The sequence below is a fragment of the Lepisma saccharinum genome, chromosome 15 (assembly GCF_977018435.1).
Source record: "Lepisma saccharinum chromosome 15, izLepSacc3.1, whole genome shotgun sequence".
Classification (NCBI taxonomy): Eukaryota; Metazoa; Arthropoda; class Insecta; order Zygentoma; family Lepismatidae; genus Lepisma; species Lepisma saccharinum.
The window spans coordinates 24461286-24479594 of NC_139243.1; the positions used below are offsets into that span (position 1 = coordinate 24461286).

General features: G+C 39.3%; 1 protein-coding gene across 3 annotated transcripts in view; it reads left to right on the forward strand.

Moving 5' to 3' along the window:
- The window catches only part of unc-13-4A (BAI1 associated protein 3), a 747588-nt gene that overhangs the window by 365020 nt on the left and 364259 nt on the right, over positions 1 to 18309 (forward strand). For all 3 annotated transcript variants that reach the window (XM_083136749.1, XM_083136752.1, XM_083136751.1), the window contains exon 3: positions 3185 to 3356. In XM_083136749.1, the coding sequence (XP_082992875.1) occupies positions 3185 to 3356 (172 nt within the window). The remainder of the gene's footprint in view (positions 1 to 3184; positions 3357 to 18309) is intronic.

Here is an 18309-nt window from a genome sequence, read left to right on the forward strand (position 1 = left end):
CTACACGTAGACTATTTTATACACGTAGATTACGTAATCTATGTAAACAACATGGCGAAAGGTGATAACTTAGCAAAGGGCGCCGTGAAAGTAAAAGAAAATTATACTGCGTATCAGTTGCTGATGTGTGAAGATAACTTTTCATACTCTTTCTTCCAAATTCGAACAATTTCTCACCTAGGAAGATACCTAATATAGGATATATTCTAGTGATTTATTGGGAAAATACCACTATTGCCTCACGACTGCCATCTGTTGTTGTTTTTTGGAAACTATTTATCTTCCTCCATAATTGATAATAAAAGAGAAGATAAATTTTGTTGTAAATAGGATTCTTTTCATTTCGTTGGGAACCAATACAGTTGCAAATGTCACTTTCCTTTCATGAAACCATTGAAAATTAATTTTAATGCACTTTAGATTGTCTACGTAGTCTATGTAAACTACAACCCAATGTAATCTACTCGTAGATTACGTGTAGACAACGTATGTAGACGTAAACTTATAGTCTACGGCACATCACTGGTTTTACCCTTCATGCATCCAACTTATCACCTGGCAATTATACTCTGTTCCGGCTATCTCTGGAGCAAGTGAACGAAAACAAGTCTCTGCGCAAGTAGTGACGCGAGACGGCTCCATCAATGAACATGCAAGAGGGAATGGGATAGCGTGGAGAGGTGGAAAGAGACTGCAGATACCAGTCTTCCCACCAGCGTGTACTGCTTCGCTCTGCCCACTCGGTTTTCCCTTCTCTGAAGCTATGCGCTTTCTTGCTTTAGAGACAGCCGGGACAGAGTATAGCAAAGAGTGGAAGAAAAGAGTAGTATAATAAAACCAATCAATAAATCGGCAATAATTGACGGTGAGAAAGATAAAATGACAGAAAGAGGGAGTATGGAATGGTGGAACACACACAGGCACACACAAGGAGAGAGAGGGGGAGAGAAAAATGGAGAATAGATGGAGAGAGACAGTGAAATGGTAGAAGGAGAGAAGTGGAATTAAAGAAACGGATAAAGAAAGAACAGGAGGGACGGAAATAATTGATCATAAGAAATATATATAGACAAAGAGGGAAGGAGATGGAGGAACACATTACACACATAAACGCATGGAATGTTTGGCTATAATGATTATTTGGGACACGGCACTATATAGATACGAAATGTGGACAGTGTCTGAAAATGAAAGGAAAATACTGGAAAATTTCGAAATTTGATGCTGTAGGAGACTGTTGAAGACCAAATGGATAGACAGAGTAACAAAGAAGATGTTTTGAGATGTACACATACGAGGAGAAGCCTGTGGAAATCAATCATTCAAATAAGATGAAGGATTGTAGGCCATGTCCTGAGAAATGACAGAACATTAAGAAATGTAATCGAAAACGAATGAAGGAAAGCCATATTGGCAGGCCCAGGATTGAGTATATCAATCAAATCGTCCAAGATGTGGATTTACAGAGCTACAGAAAAGTGAAGACGTTAGCGGAAGACGTGACATACTAAGGCACGGGAAATAGAACACACAGAAGAAGGAAAAGAAGTAAGTGAGGAGGATAATTAAGCTGAAAAGCGAGTGAAATAAATTTTTTCCAACTAAAGAAAGAGGAGCTTCAGCAAACCAAAGTTGGGTTTCTGATTGATTGATTTTGATAACACTGTTAAGCCTTGTTTCTATGTTTAATACAACACCTGAAATCCTGACCAAGTCAGAATTTATTGTAAAATAACGCCCTACATAATGTTTTAACCCTCTAACAGGGTTTTCTTCAGACGAAGATTCACACATTGTGAATAATCCTAACCTAGTTATTCACACATTTTGAATGCTTGATTGAATTGATTTGTTTATTTTAGGCTTTTCTGCCACTTTTGGCTTATCGCGAAGATGAGGATGAGTGATGATATGATGAAATTGATGAAGGGACACTAACAAAGAACACGCATGCCCAGGCCAGTATTCGAGGTCGTCGGAACTCCTAGTGTCGTAGCGCGATGTGCTAACCACTCCGCGACTGAGGTCGGTCAGGGTTGAGAGTGTCACTGAAAATGTCAATCTTACCCCTCAAAACTATAACACAGTTACTTTTTGAGAAATTCTAACTGTAACTAGCTACCAGTGGCGGCGATTGGGTTCCAAAACCGAGGGGGGCAAGGTGAAAAAACGGGAGGGCAAAGACAGTATATTTCCCTTTGTATATAAAGTTTAGCACACTGCGGGGGCATAAGTGGCAAAGGTGGAGGGGCAATTGCCCCTTTCGTCCCCCGAATCGCCGCAACTGCCTACTTTTAAAAGTAATTATCTCTACTGCAATTATCAACAGTTACTTTACGACACTTAAATTGTTAACTTGAAATTTTGAAACGTGCAGGGAAGAGCTAAATCTGGCAACTCTGTTTCCAACGATGTGTGCCCTCTCTGGATGCTAAGGTGAAAGAATATTCGTATAATTACTTAAAGCAAAGTAGCTAGACTTCAATGCATGCTAATTTAGAACATCCACGCTTTATTGGAATTCGTTATTTCTAATTGCTCGTGAACACTTCATTGTTTTGTTCCATATATAAGCATATTATAAAGCCTTATATTATGTACAGTCACGGACACTTCTGGGTTGAAACGATTCCATTGAAATTTAATGGGAATGTTACAACCCAGACGTGTCCGTGACTGTACCAGAAACATAAATGAGACTTGTAAGTTTTCATATTTTTTTATTATAGTGAATGATAATGCATTGTGTATAATTTGTTTGCAAGAAAATTTCTAGGAAAAAGTAATAGAAATAGTAAAAGTAACTAACAGTTACTTTTCAAGTACTAGTAACTGTAAGTAAGTTAACTCAGTAACTTTTTTAAATAAGCATCTAACCGACCTCTGTGGCAAATAGGTTAGCACACCACGCTACGATGTCGGAGGTCCCGGGCTCGAATCCTGGCCTGCGCATGGGTGTTCTTTGTGAGCGCCCCTTCATCAATGTCATCATATCATCACTCATCCTCATGTGCACCAGTAACTGCAACTCAGTTTATTTTCTGAACAGTGAAAATATCTTAAGTTGGCACCACTGCTTAGAAATCACAGTTTTCGTGATCTAATCATAAATTAACGTAAATGCTCATTAAGATTCTATCTTGCAAATTATTACAGTTTTCTCCCTCATTTCGTTTCTTTGCAGGGTTCAGGAGACCGACGGATCCTTCTTCGAAAGCTTCACGGCGTTGTCATGGAAACAGGAGAACAGGCGACTCATGGCGCTGCAGGAGATGGACCAGCGGGCGGAAGAACCTCCGCCCACGGAGACATCTGTCGGTATAAAACCGAACGAATACCGCATCAGCAAGAAGGAGGTATGTTATTCCCCCATTTTCTTGTTCTTTTGCTTAAGTCGATAATCTAATGAATTTAATTGGGCCCCTCTCCAGGGTGAATTAAGGGCTGGTAAGGGTTGGATTAAGTGGTTTGGAGAAGAACGAGCCCTAATTGCAACTAATTGGTCATAGTATCTTGAGAAGGGAGAGGTTTCTTTAATTTACTTTGCATGGTGAATGATTATGACGGTTCTCATACAGCTAATGTGGAGATGCAATAAAACTCTGTAAGAAAGAAATGCAGACTAATATACACTACTCGCTGATTACCCGGCGTTGCCCGGGTATTTATTTATCCCAATCTTGTATTAGACAGGAAAATAATGACTTCTAACTATAGTGTAAAATGTAACTAATTTTAAATGTGCTCGTGAATGTCACCAATTAGCTTAGCGACTCCGAAAACTATAGATTCGACACTAATCTAGGTCATTTGTGGCATTTTTTTTCACCCTCTCTCACCCTCCATGCCGATAGGTGATGAACTTGAAGTTGAACCGCATTAGGAGTGGATTCCACACGTTTTCGCAACACATAATCATATCAACCTGAATGTTAGACAACCCGAGAAACACTATTGTTGTGCGGGATTGCACAGAATCACGGATGACTGTGCGGAATTTAATATCGTTTTTTTTTCGATAATTTTTACATGTCACCCTTTGCCACCCCACCCCTAGGGGAGTCTTACCCCCAAAGTGTTCTTTCCAAATTGCAAGTGATACGTGTACCAAGTTAGGTTGAAATTGTTCCAGGCGTTCGAGAGTTATGCCGGAACAAACAAACATACACACACACCCACACACATACATCCAATATTATATATAGAGAGAGATAGCCAAAAGTCACCGGACACCCAGTGCTGTTCATTCCAAGGACACCAGCCAGGTCACTAATAAGATGTCGAACCTCCCTTCGCTATTATTACAGCATTTACTCTTTGGGTCAGACTATTCACTAAGTTCTGGTACCTTGCTGGTGGAGTCTCTTTCCACTCGTCCTATCGCTTCGTGAATAGTTTATGGGTGGTTTTCTGTCGAGTGGGTCTGGCACGCAACCGACGCTTCAGTTCATATCAAAGATTCTCCATGGGGTTTCAGTCAGGGCTTTGAGCGGGCCAGCTAAGCACCTGATTGTCCTCAAACCACGCTGCAATGGATCCTGCTTTATGGGCAGGGGCATTATCGTGCTGACAGAGAAAAGGGCCCATTCCAAAGTGTTGTCACAGTGTGAGCAGCATGCTACTATCTACAATGTCCTCATAAACACCACTGTTCATAATGCCATTGATCAAGCCAGGAAAAACAGCCCCAGACCATGACACTACCACCACCACCTTCACTTGTGTGTACGGTGACTTTTGGCTATGTAGTGTACTATATACGTATACATATGAGCCATTACCTATTAGCCGACCTCCTTGGGGGAGTGATTAGCACAGCGAGCTACGAGCCAAGGGGTTCAGGGTTCGAATTCCTGCCTCCGCATGGGTCTTTTTGGTGAGTGTCCCCTCCCTACACGTAACTGTCTCACCCATGGTAATTTGCTACAAGTCCTGGACCCTACAATGTGTGGCGTATGGAATGGTGTCTTACGTATTTGGCGTATTCTTCTTGAATGTGTCGATTCTACTTATCTCAGACAAGGTTTAAGCCTTCCCAGTGATTCATCATCCATGTTGGGAAATGATGACAATATTTTAGCAAATATTTTTAGTTTTTTGATAAGGCTGTTTCTGAAGAAGTTCTTAGAATTGTAGGATTGTCGGTACCAAACGCAAGTGCTATCGTGAAGGACGATGGCGGTTGATGTTCTGTGCTAATAGTACTGGCAGATACACAAGTGGGACACTTGGGATATGAAGTGCATATCACTGGCAAACACAGCTCTGTGCTGTGTGTGTTCCAATTATATGTGCGTGTTCTTCCTATGCCATATTTACGTGGTTACGGGGTCAGATCCCCACTTCCATTTCTCCTCATCTTGACATTTGAGGGGGGGGGGTTGCCCCCTAAAACCTTTGTTTTAGCCGAAACAAAAAACAGGCATTTCTTCCTTTGGGCCCCTCTATACACCTGCCAAGTTTCATGGAAATCGGAGGGGGCACAGGGGTCAGATCCCCACTTCAATTTCTCCTCATCTTTACATTTGAGGGGGTGTTTGCCACATAAAACAGTTTTTTAGCCGAAACAAAAAAAACACCTATTTCTTCCTTTGAGCCCCTCTATACACCTGCCAAGTTTCATGGAAATCGGAGGGGATACAGGGGTCAGGTCCCCACTTCAATTTCTCCTCATCTTAACATTTGAGGGGTTTTGCCCCCTGAAACCGTTTTTAGCCGAAAGAAAAAAACACGTATTTCTTCCTTTGGGCCCCTTTATACACCTGCCAAGTTTCATGGAAATCGGAGAGGGACACAGGGGTCAGATCCCCACTTCAATTTCTCCTCATCTTGACATTTGAGGGGGGTTGCCCCCTAAAACAGTTTTTTAGCCGAAACAAAAAAAAACACGTATTTCTTCCTTTGGGCCCCTCTATACACCTGCCAAGTTTCATGGAAATCGGAGGGGGACACTTAGATAACCTCCCTTGTTAGAAGGGTGCAAAATGGCCATTAAGTGCCGAAGCATCCAAAAATACTAACTCAATCAATCACCATATCATCCTCATCTCCGCGATCAGCTAACATTGGTAGAAAAACATACCTAAAAAATAAATACAATATTAATTCGCAAAACTCTTCTCAGGTAAATTCATAATAAACATAAAATGATTATTAACAGTCACAGAACTTTTTTGACTAATCCGTGACGTACTAGTTAACGGTTGCTTATGGCGATCAACCCATGATAACCTTATAGGCCACATTTTAAGCTTTCAATAAAGGAAATAATATTGATTGATGGATTCAGTTTATTTTAGTTTGTTTTTCTGTCACTTTGGCTAATCGCAAAGGTTACGAGCTAAGGGTCTGACCCAGGGCTGGTCCCTGGAGGCACAATTGGGGGCGTTGAAACCTTAGCCGTATCGGATTTCACCCTCTGTATTGAGAGGAGGACCCGTTGACCAACGGGCGACGAGTCAGCGGTAGAGAAATAATTAACGTCACACAAATTGAATAGCTATTTGACTGAGTTTTGTTTAGTAAGCACGCCAATAGAATAATGAAAATGGAGAAGTTAGGGGCGAAAGGATTAGCACCATAAAGGAGGATCGTCTGGACGCTGGAACGGTCGGCTAGGCGCTGGTCCCGCTGGCTGGCCTGAGGCGTCTTGCCTCTGGAAAGGCCCCGGCTTGGGCCCCACGGCTTCTGGCCGGCCCTGTAGACGATTCCCCTTCCGGCACTGTCGCGCTCTTCGCGACCCGATCTCGATCATTGGCGTTCTCGTTGGCTTCTCCTCCTGACGCAGGTTGTTAACCCCTTATATAGTGCTCTCAGGATTTGGGAAATGCTTAGGATAGATTTTCCGGGTATGGCCGGTAACGCAAAGATGAGGATGAATGTTGACAAGATGAGATGGAAGAAGAGAAAATCACAAACATGGACGACACAAGACGAGTCCAGACGCCAGGGCTTCGCTAGCCTGCAAATACAGTACGTGGAAGGAAGGTTTTGATTTGGGTGTCTTCGGAAAGGGACATTCCTAGCGCCCCAAAAAGTAACATTGAAATCGAACCATTAGTTTTAGAGATACAGTACGGTCCCTTTGTCAAAAGTCAACTTCTACCATCTTTGTTTGACCACTGGTGTTTTTCTATCTTGACACACCCAAACAATTGTGCCAGTCAGTCAGTACCCTCATATTATACTTGATTTTGGATGCTTGTCCCATAGACTACATACCTTTCTCCTTGTCTTCTGTTATTGTCGAGACTATTGCAGATCAAGTAAACAAGCAAATGACGTCATGCGGAAATTAATTCTTAAATTTCACTAAGCAGTCCTAACCCTAACGTAACGTATATGAAATGTGGCAAAATTTTGCTTGGATTTGAAAATTATTTAATGTTTAAATATTTATACAAGAAATATTCTCAAACAAATAAACAAGAAGAGGAATTTGATCGTAGAATTTTGGAAATTTATTTTAGAAATTTCATTTTTTCTTACGGACGAAAATAGTTTATTTTGTATAAAGGAAAAATCGTACGCCTACAATTTTACTATATTATATAATTTTGCTTCATTTTAATTCGTTGTATGTACTTTATTTTGACTTTTCCTGTAATATTTCCTTCATTACCTTTTTCCTTTTATTTTGACCCTTTCTTCTTTACATTCAGCTTTATATTTCTCCTTTCCTTTTTCTTTTCTAACCCTCTTATTGCATTTGTCTTGTCTCTTCGTCCAATAATCCCATATTTCTTGTTTCTCTCAAAATCTAAACGTTACTTTCTTCTTTGTTTCTCATTAATAGAGCCTCGTTCTTCCGTTTTTCTTTCCCATTTTCAATGTACCCCCTTTCCCACTCTCTAATTGCCTCTTTCATCTCTCTCCCTCTGTAATTCCTTCCTTCTTTCTCCCTCTCTACTTGCCTCTTTCATCTTTCTCCTTCTCTAATTACTTCTTTCTTTCTCACTCTCTAATTGCCTCTTTCATCTTTCTCCCTCTCTAATTCCTTATTTTCTCTCACTCTCTAATTGCCTCTTTCATCTTTCTCCCTCTCTAATTCCTTCTTTCGTCCTCACTCTCTAATTGCCACTTTCACCTTCGTCCCTCTCTAATTCCTTCTTTCTTTCTCACTCTCTAATTGCCTCTTTCACCTTCGTCCCTCTCTAATTCCTTCTTTCTTTCTCAATCTCTAATTGCCTCTTTCATCTTTCTCCCTCTCTAATTCCTTATTTTCTCTCACTCTCTAATTGCCTCTTTCATCTTTCTAACTCTTTAATTCCTTCTTTCTTTCTCACTCTCTAATTGCCTCTTTCACCTTCGTCCCTCTCTAATTCCTTCTTTCTTTCTCATTCTCTAATTGCCGCTTTCATCTTTCTCCCTCTCTAATTCCTTCTTTCTTTCTCACTCTCTAATTGCCTCTTTCACCTTCGTCCCTCTCTAATTCCTTCTTTCTTTCTCACTCTCTAATTGCCTCTTTCATCTTTCTCCCTCTCTAATTCCTTCTTTATTTCTCACTCTCTAATTGCCTCTTTCATCTTTCTCCCTCTCTAATTCCTTCTTTCTTTCTCATTCTCTAATTGCCGCTTTCATCTTTCTCCCTCTCTAATTCCTTCTTTCTTTCTCACTCTCTAATTGCCTCTTTCACCTTCGTCCCTCTCTAATTCCTTCTTTCTTTCTCACTCTCTAATTGCCTCTTTCATCTTTCTCCCTCTCTAATTCCTTCTTTCTTTCTCACTCTCTAATTGCCTCTTTCATCTTTCTCCCTCTTTAATTCCTTCTTTCTTTCTCACTCTCTAATTGCCTCTTTCACCTTCGTCCCTCTCTAATTCCTTCTTTCTTTCTCATTCTCTAATTGCCTCTTTCATCTTTCTCCCTCTCTAATTCCTTCTTTCTTTCTCACTCTCTAATTGCCTCTTTCACCTTCGTCCCTCTCTAATTCCTTCTTTCTTTCTCATTCTCTAATTGCCTCTTTCATCTTTCTCCCTCTCTAATTCCTTCTTTCTTTCTCACTCTCTAATTTCCTCTTTCACCTTCGTCCCTCTCTAATTCCTTCTTTCTTTCTCATTCTCTAATTGCCTCTTTCATCTTTCTCCCTCTCTAATTCCTTCTTTCTTTCTTACTCTCTAATTTCCTCTTTCACCTTCGTCCCTCTCTAATTCCTTCTTTCTTTCTCACTCTCTAATTGCCTCTTTCATCTTTCTCCCTCTCTAATTCCTTCTTTATTTCTCACTCTCTAATTGCCTCTTTCATCTTTCTCCCTCTCTAATTCCTTCTTTCTTTCTCACTCTCTAATTGCCTCTTTCACCTTCGTCCCTCTCTAATTCCTTCTTTCTTTCTCATTCTCTAATTGCCTCTTTCATCTTTCTCCCTCTCTAATTCCTTCTTTCTTTCTCACTCTCTAATTGCCTCTTTCACCTTCGTCCCTCTCTAATTCCTTCTTTCTTTCTCACTCTCTAATTGCCTCTTTCATCTTTCTCCCTCTCTAATTGCCTCTTTCATCTTTCTCCCTCTCCAATTCCTTCTTTCTTTCTCACTCTCTAATTGCCTCTTTCACCTTCGTCCCTCTCTAATTCCTTCTTTCTTTCTCACTCTCTAATTGCCTCTTTCATCTTTCTCCCTCTCTAATTCCTTCTATCTTTCTCACTCTCTAAATGCCTCTTTCATCTTTCTCCCTCTCTAATTCCTTCTTTCTTTCTCACTCTCTAATTGCCTCTTTCATCTTTCTCCCTCTCTAATTCCTTCTTTCTTTCTCACTCTCTAATTGCCTCTTTCATCTTTCTCCCTCTCTAATTCCTTCTTTCTTTCTCACTCTCTAATTGCCTCTTTCACCTTCGTCCCTCTCTAATTCCTTCTTTCTTTCTCACTCTCTAATTGCCTCTTTCATCTTTCTCCCTCTCTAATTCCTGATTCATCTTTCTCAGTCTCAAAATGCCAATTTCATTAAGTTTATTATCATGATTGTTTCTCCCGCTACTTTCCTTATCTTTTTTATGCCCTCATTTTATTTATAATTCTTTCTGTTTTGTTTGTTTCTCTATTAATACCTTTCGTCCTTCTATTACCATGTTCTCTATGTGTCATAAGTTAGCGATTATTGAAAAACAAAAGAAATTAAACGCATCCTTTTAATCAACCATGTGATTAGATTGTTACAGCAACAAACTTGGTTGCAACACTTCATGGCACAAGAAGGAAACACTGATTTACATCCCATAGTGGAGGTGGTCTTGAACTGAGTAAAGTGGGGGTGGAAAAACAGAATGTTTCCGCCAAATGATGCTTGAACATGGTGGGTGGGTTGTAGGAGGACCCTCAGGCTACTCCAAACCAGGAGAGAACGTGTTGATGCATGAATCCAAGAGGATACCCTGCGCGGAAAATTGGATCAATTTGAAATGTTTCAGAAATGCTGAGGGGCGGGGGTTGATATATAACTGCTTCTTCCTCCTTGATGAGGAAGGTTCAAGTATCATCTTCTTCCGCTCTCATTCTCTCGTTTCATCTCTCTTAAAATTTTGGGAACATTTTATTTCAGCAGGGTCGTTTACAAAATCAGAATCTCAGTTGGTATTTTTCTTTCTTGGCGTTACTTTCCTCCCTGTAATCGCAACGGTGAGGATGGAGGGACACTTAAAAAGGTGTAACAAATGCTTATTTACATAACATACATGGAAATCTCAACTGTGGGAGTGGCTAATGAAAATGAGAGAGAGGGAAGAATGGAAAGAGAGAGAGAGAATAGGGAAGGAGAGTGAGAGAATATGGAAAAGAGAGAGAGAATAGGGAAAGAGAGATAGAGAATAGAGAACAAGAGAGAAAGATTAGGGCAAAAGCTGGAGAATGGCGAAAAGAGAGAGAACGAATAGGGAAAAGCTAGAGAGAGAGGGAGAATGGAAGAAAGCAGTATTAGGAAAGAGAGAATGGAAAGATAGAAGGAGAGAGAGAGAGAATAGGCAAGGAGAGTCAGAGAATAGGGAGGGAGAGTCAGAGAATAGAGAAAAGAGAGAGAGAATAGGGAAAGAGTGCTAGATAATAAGGAACAAGAGAGAAAGAATAGATAAAAGAGAGAGAAATAATAGGGAAAAGCTAGAGAGAGAGGGAGAATGAAAGAAAGCACTATTAGGAAAGAGAGAATGAAAAGATAGAAGGAGAGAGAGAGAGAGAGAGAGAGAGAGAGAGAGAGAGAGAGAGAGAGAGAAAGATGAGAGAGAGGGAGAAACAAAGAGTTATAGTGAAAATAAGAGTTTCTTGTAGTTCGATATGTCGTTTTTCTTTCACTTTTGGCTAATCGCGACGATAATCTCTCTTTCTCTCTCTCCCCCTCTCTCCATCTCTCTTTCGCTCTCTCTCCCCCTCTCTCTCTCTCCTTCTCTCTGTCTCCCTCTCGCTCTCTCTCCCTCCTTCTCTCTCTCTCTCCCTCTCTCCCAGACCTGTTTTTATTTCCTCCCAGCTCTTTCTGTAACTCTCTATCTATCTCTCCCCTATCTATCTTTGTCTTTCTATTCTGCTCCCCCTCTCTCTGCGGGTTTGCTGTTACCGCATGGCACGTTTTCTAGAGTATTCTGTTATTGGAAGTTGAGCTTTCAGAGCGTTCAGAGCGAAGCATCAGACGAACGTTGCCGACAGCTCTGTGCTTTCGAGCGAAACAGAAAAGAACTGAAAGGAAACTCATTCTGATAAAAAAAAGAAAAGGTGGGTGGATCAAAAAGAAGAACATTGTGGAGGGAGGACGCAACTACGTTCATTCATTTATCCCACCTTCCAGCCGGCTCTATTCTCTATAAAGTCTACCTCTGGCTTGCACGGATCCTGGTAGATTTCAGTGTTGCCAGACGATACGTTTATTAATCAAATCGTTAAGAATTTTGCTGTTCTTGTGTTGTGCCTATCCGCCGAATTTTAATGTAATTACATCTTTTCCTTTGCATGTTACCAAGAAAAAAGGTAACCATCTGCGAATTACAATCTTAGGAACAATATATATACACATAAATCTTAAAATTATATATCTTATATAATTTTACATAGAATATGGTAATTCATTGAATAATACAGACAGTGTGTTAAAAGTAGGGTTGTTAAAGGTTCAGGAATTTTAAATAAATTCAATTCCGGTCCAGGAGAGAAAATCAGCAAAGCGTAAATAGGTTCTGGACCGTAAGGAACCTTTTTTTCTGTAAAGTATTTCAGGAACATTTCTTAGGGATGAATTTAAATACGGTCCTCGAACCTTTTTTCCGGATCGATTTAAATACGGTCCAGGAACCTTATTTTCAATGAAACAATACGCAACTTGTACCGAATTTAAATTGTGCGAGGAAAAAAGATTCCGGTCCTGCAGCGGAACCCAAAAGAACCCATTGGAATTTATGGGTTACTCGACCCTGGTTAAAAATAGGAACTCAGGATAAAGAAACAGCCATAATTATACAGCGACAGCAAATATTAGGAAAATAAAAATGCGAATTACATAAGAACTCATGGAATTTATGAAAATGTGTTCCATGTGAGACGCCTCACAGGCAATCACGTGATTGATTAAGTCTACATACAACATTAGCAACCACAGAAGTTTGTCCACTTCATTCGAATTCGCTATCAAATTGACGAATGTTTGCTTTTTGGTCCCACTCTCTTCTCATGGTTGGTGCAGAATGTTTTTTGGGTCATTTTCAGGTTGCTGTTGCTATTTCTAATGTTCTTAGAGTACAAAGTTACATATTACCATATTTCCACCGTACATACTACTGCAGTCTGGGATATAAATAATATACATACTAAATTTCACAGTGTAGTGACGTTCCCTGTGAAGTTTATAACAGATATCTCCAACGACGCGTGTTATATGCAGTGATGTGCCGTAGACTATAAGTTTACGTCTACATGCGTTGTCTACACGTAATCTACGCGTAGATTACATTGGGTTGTAGTTTACATAGACTACGTAGACGATCTAAAGGGCATTAAAATTAATTTTCAAGGGTTTCATGAAAGGAAAGTGACATTTTCAACTATATTGGTTTTTAACGAAATGAAAAGAACCCTATTTACAACAAAATTTCTCTTCTCTTCTATTACCAACGATGGAAGAAGATAAATAGTATGCAAAAACAAACAACAGATGGCAGTCGTGAGGCAAGAGTGGTCTTTTTCCCACAAAACACTAGAATATTTCCTATATTAGGTTTCTTCCATGGTGAAAATTGTTCGACTTAGAAGAAATAGTATGAAAAGTTCTCCTTACACATCAGCAACTGATGCGCAGTTTAATTTTCTTTAATTCCACGACGCTCTTTGCTAAGTTATCACCTTTCGCCATATTGTTTACATAGATTACGTAATCTACGTGTATAAAATAGTCTACGTGTAGAATGTAGACTATCGTTGTTTACGCGTAGACGCACATCACTGTTTATATGTTAGTTTTTTTTTCTTTTAAGTCCTTTTTTTACACACTTATTATTTGTGGGACAAACATTCAAAATATGGTTTCTTTAAGAATTCTGCAATTTTGTATGGTTATGACAGGTCAGCCATCTTGTTTTCACTAATTTAAATCAAGAGAATCACTGCCATATATCGTAAATTCTCCCAGCTGATTCAGTGATTATAGAGTCTGGCAAATACATAGTTACCATTTACATGGGTAATATAGGGTGTCCCACGAACGGCGCAACTGGGAATTAAGAGTGGCGTTACTTTGTAATCGAAACCTGTACATACATAAGTCATACACCAAATATTAGCCCTGTCCAAGTAGATATTTTTAAACATAGAAACAACAAACGGGGTGCAGTGTTGTTCATGCAGTGTTGCCAAATGTAAGTGAAAGTGTACATTTATTTTTCCACAAAGCATGGAAAATTGCATGTCAAACATTCGTACGGAAATTTGGACGTCAATTTCCACCTTGGGTAGGTGGACTATTTCGCCATCTATAGTTCAGAGAAGAAAACCGATCGTTTTCTGTAAAAGAAAATGAAAATTTAGTGATGGTCTATGACATGGAAATACTGGAAACAGGAAAAAAAGAAAATGAAAATTTTCCTTTTTTCCTGTTTCCAGTACTTCCATGTCATAGACCATCACTAAACACACCTTTTGTTACCTTCAAACATCAACAGTGTTGCCACTGTACCTCATATTTTTTTAAAACACCCATTTGGACCGGTACGCCTTTACGAGGCATTTCAGGATTGGCTATACGCGAAAACGATCGGTTTTCTTCTCTGAACTATAGATGGCGAAATAGTCCACCTACCCAAGGTGGAAATTCACGTCCAAATTTCCGTACGAATGTTTGACATGCAATTTTCCATGCTTTGTGGAAAAATAAATTTACACTTTCACTTCCATTTGGCAACACTGCATGAACAACACTGCACCCCGTTTGTTGTTTCTATGTTTAAAAATATCTACTTGGACAGGGCTAACATTTCGTGTATGACTTATGTATGTACAGGTTTCGGTTACAAAGTAACGCCACTCTTAATTCCCAGTTGCGCCGTTCGTGGGACACCCTGTATTTCCTATAGTAACAGCTAATATGAAGCAAGATAGTGGTAACTGATAGATAACACAACACTTCGTCTCAGTGGCGGCGATTGGGTTCCAAAACTGGGGGACGGAAGGACAGTTTACTTTGCCGTGGTATATAAGGTTTAGTGCAGGGGCAAAAGTGCAAAAACTGACCCCCAAATCGCCGCCACTGGAAATTACATCAGGTGGACAGCCACTGTTCCGCGTTGTACACTCACGGAGTCGACGAACAAAATTATCCATTACAGACATCGCCATTCCGGGTGGAATTGGCTGGATTTCTTCCCTAATTCTTCTCTTCGGAGTCTCTTAAGTTAGGGATACGTATTCAAAAACTCGGCTCTTGAGATACCCCGAGAGAAAGAAATCACAGGCAGTCTGTGTGTGGCGTGCAGCTACCATACATCACTTTTAAAATGCGCCTCTAGCACAAAAGCAGGGTGTTCAGGGATCCAACGCTCCATTGCTACAGAAATGGCATCCCTCGTGCTCTCACGTACCATGCTGGGTTTCATCCCTATTGCGGGGCCGTGGGGAATACCAACCTTTGAAAGTTGTAGATGTATATTGCCAGACCCTGTGTTTGTAGGTCAATAGTTTAGGAGTGGACCTGACGTAATTGGCTGGAAATCAATTAGAAACTAAATAACATCACAGAAATAAATGAAATGATGGATGACTATAATGAATACAACTACAGGGCCCTTAACGGTAAGAAATAGTCGCATTTTCTTAAAATCCACGATATTTCTATTTATTTATGTATTTATTTATTTATTGATACACTCCAACAGGCTGAGTCCAATTAGAGTGCTCTAATTGCATGATATTATTTCAATAGATTGACTGCAATGTTCCAGAATTTTTTTTCTGTTAAGTTTGTAAAAACTCATTGCTGAACTATCAATGGTGCTTGCAATCGTGTTGAAAGAGTTGCACAATCTTCACACCGGAGATGTTGAAAGAACTGACGTTTTCATTCTCTGCCAATGAAAGATTTTATGCTTGGGACTGTGTTACGGCTGATAAAAACTTAGCATCGTCTATTATACCGTTAATTATTTTGTATAGAAAGAACAAATCACTTACTTGACGTCGGAGTGCTAGTTTGCTGAAGTTATTGTCTGAAAGTAGATTTTCGTATGGATCAAATGTTGAATATTATACAAAAATATTTCTATATAAGGAGCAAATGTTGAAGGCTTTGAATTCCAGTTATAAAAGGTTTTCCAATAAGAATGATATGATTTTGAAATGAACTGGCAACTATGCTTCAGATGTTATAACCGTCACTAGTTGTAATTTGTGATTATTATACTGTGACAATTCATCATGGTTAAATACACGCTTCACGAACGTTTGGTTATTATAAAAAAAATGAAAATACACGTTTTATTGAACTTGAAACGAATCATAATTTTGGGTAAAAAATTATCTTCTCAGATGAAGCTCATTTCTGGTTAAGTGGATATGTTAAGAAACAAAATTGTCGTTTTTGGTGTGAAAACAATCCACAAGAGATTCACGAGAAGTCCTTGCATCCGCAAAAGGTCACTGTATGGTGTGGTTTATGGCATGGTGGCATCATCGGACCATTTTTTCTTCCAAAACGAGGAAGCAGATGCAGTTACAGTGACTGGTGAGCGGTACCGATTGATGTTAACAGACTTTTGTCCCCAAATTTAGATGAAATTGATTTGGACATGTGGTTCCAAAAAGACGGTGCCACATGTCACACTGCTAATGCCACTATCGACGTATTGCAAGAACAGTTTGGTGAAAGGATAATTTCAAGCTATGCAACTGTTAGTTGGCCTCCAAGAAGTTGTGATGTAACTTCTTTAGAGTTATGCAAACAGACCACGAACCCTTGATGCATTAAGATTGAACATCGAACGCTGCGTTCGTGACATTAGGCCCGAGTTATTACACAGTCATCGAAAATTGGGTTCATCGAATTCACTCGTGTTTGCACGAAGGTGGACACTTAAATGATGTGTTATTCAAAACATAATGTAATAAACTATGCTTCAAAATAATATAAAAAGATTGGTTGTATGTGAAATAGTTATTTTATTTCTTTGTAAAATCGTATCGTTGTTATTAGAAAACCCTAGGAACAAAATAACCTCGTATGTTGTTATTTGGTTGCATAGCTTAATGTTGTCGACGAAAACCAACTTTGGAGAATTTTCAATTCAATTCGATTAATGATTGATAAGTAATAAAATCAAAAGCGTAACTGGAAATGTCTAGTAAAAACTATGATTGCTACAAAATATACATTAAGCAGTTCCGTGTGCCATTTGGTGTGAGTCCTCTTAGTTGTCGAAAGCTACTACTGCATTTTTTTTTTCATTTCAGTAATAGGTAACACGGAGTAATTCATACGTTTGATGTGTCAATGCTCTGTAATAATAAAGCTTTCCTTTGCAACACGGATTATCCCTTGAAGCTCGTCTGCACATTATTTCGCACCTGCAGGAAAAGAGAACACGAAAACAATATTTTCGCTTATAACAAAAGGCAAAAGGAACACAAACAAAAGCGAAAGAGCATAAAAGCATGAAACGTGAACAGTTATCACGACGCGAGACAAATGAAGAGATGAAAACCACAAATGCAAATTACTCGGTGTTTTATTTCCCGTTTCCAGTTCTGTTTTCACATGAAAAACTGTGAAACGGGTAGCTTTCCCCCCTTTAATTGTCTCATTACGTTCTGAAAAGATCTTAATTAGAAGCTTATGTAATAACACGTCACATTCGTCAATTAAGAATTGTTGCCTGTAATTTATTCGCATTCAAAGGTACTTCGTTTTGATTGGTTCAAAATTTTTAATACTGAAATGGTGGTCCGTAATTACTTTTATCTGTATTCTTTCGTTTTCTGTTTATTGCAAAGATGAGAATGAATGCAAAAATAATATAAGATCATGAAATATGAACAGACATGAGATAGTAATTCAACACGTAATAGTAATGTGGTGAAAGGTCCTTACTGTAAGGAGGATCCGTCAGGGTATCCAATTTAACTTCGCTAGAGTTTGCACGTTATGTGTATGTGGCCTAGCATTGTCCTGCAATAAGATTATCCCCGGAGACAACGTACACGCGGAGCGTCCATTGTGAAACAGGTCTGTGTTTAACACCCAGTAATGCAGGATCCTATGCAGAATGCAACCTTACAGGCTTATTCGGTTATTCACATGGATTGCCAAATCACTGGACGAAACCATTCGACATAGGGTTCTGGTTAAATTTCATATTCTTAACTGTACTCAGTTTGCTTAGTCAGGGTACGTTGTTCATTTCTATTTCTTATTTTGAATAGATTATTTGAATATATTTTACCAAATTAAATCTACTTGCATTAACTATGACATAAATTAAGTGTGGAATCAGATTAAAGACGAGAATATTTTGTTGGGGTAGTCAACATTAAACCTACCCGTAAGTATGTCATTTAATAAGTACGCGTATATTAGGTACTCTATTTGCTGATGGGCTTCCACGCTCGTCCCCCTCTAGGATTGGTAAGGCATAATTATGTTGGAATTAGATGCTTCATATATTTACATGCATACGAGGGTCACTATTTATATTTTGAGCCTTGGCAACACTGATTGAAGTTAGGCGCGATTTGACGTTTGTACGGAATCGTCTGGCATTATTGACCATAACGTACCTCAAATGTTTTGTCAATAGCTTCATTTGTGTTGTTTATGTTGCCTTGGAGATTGCGCGACAACAATAAAATGGAATTAACTCGTGAACATTT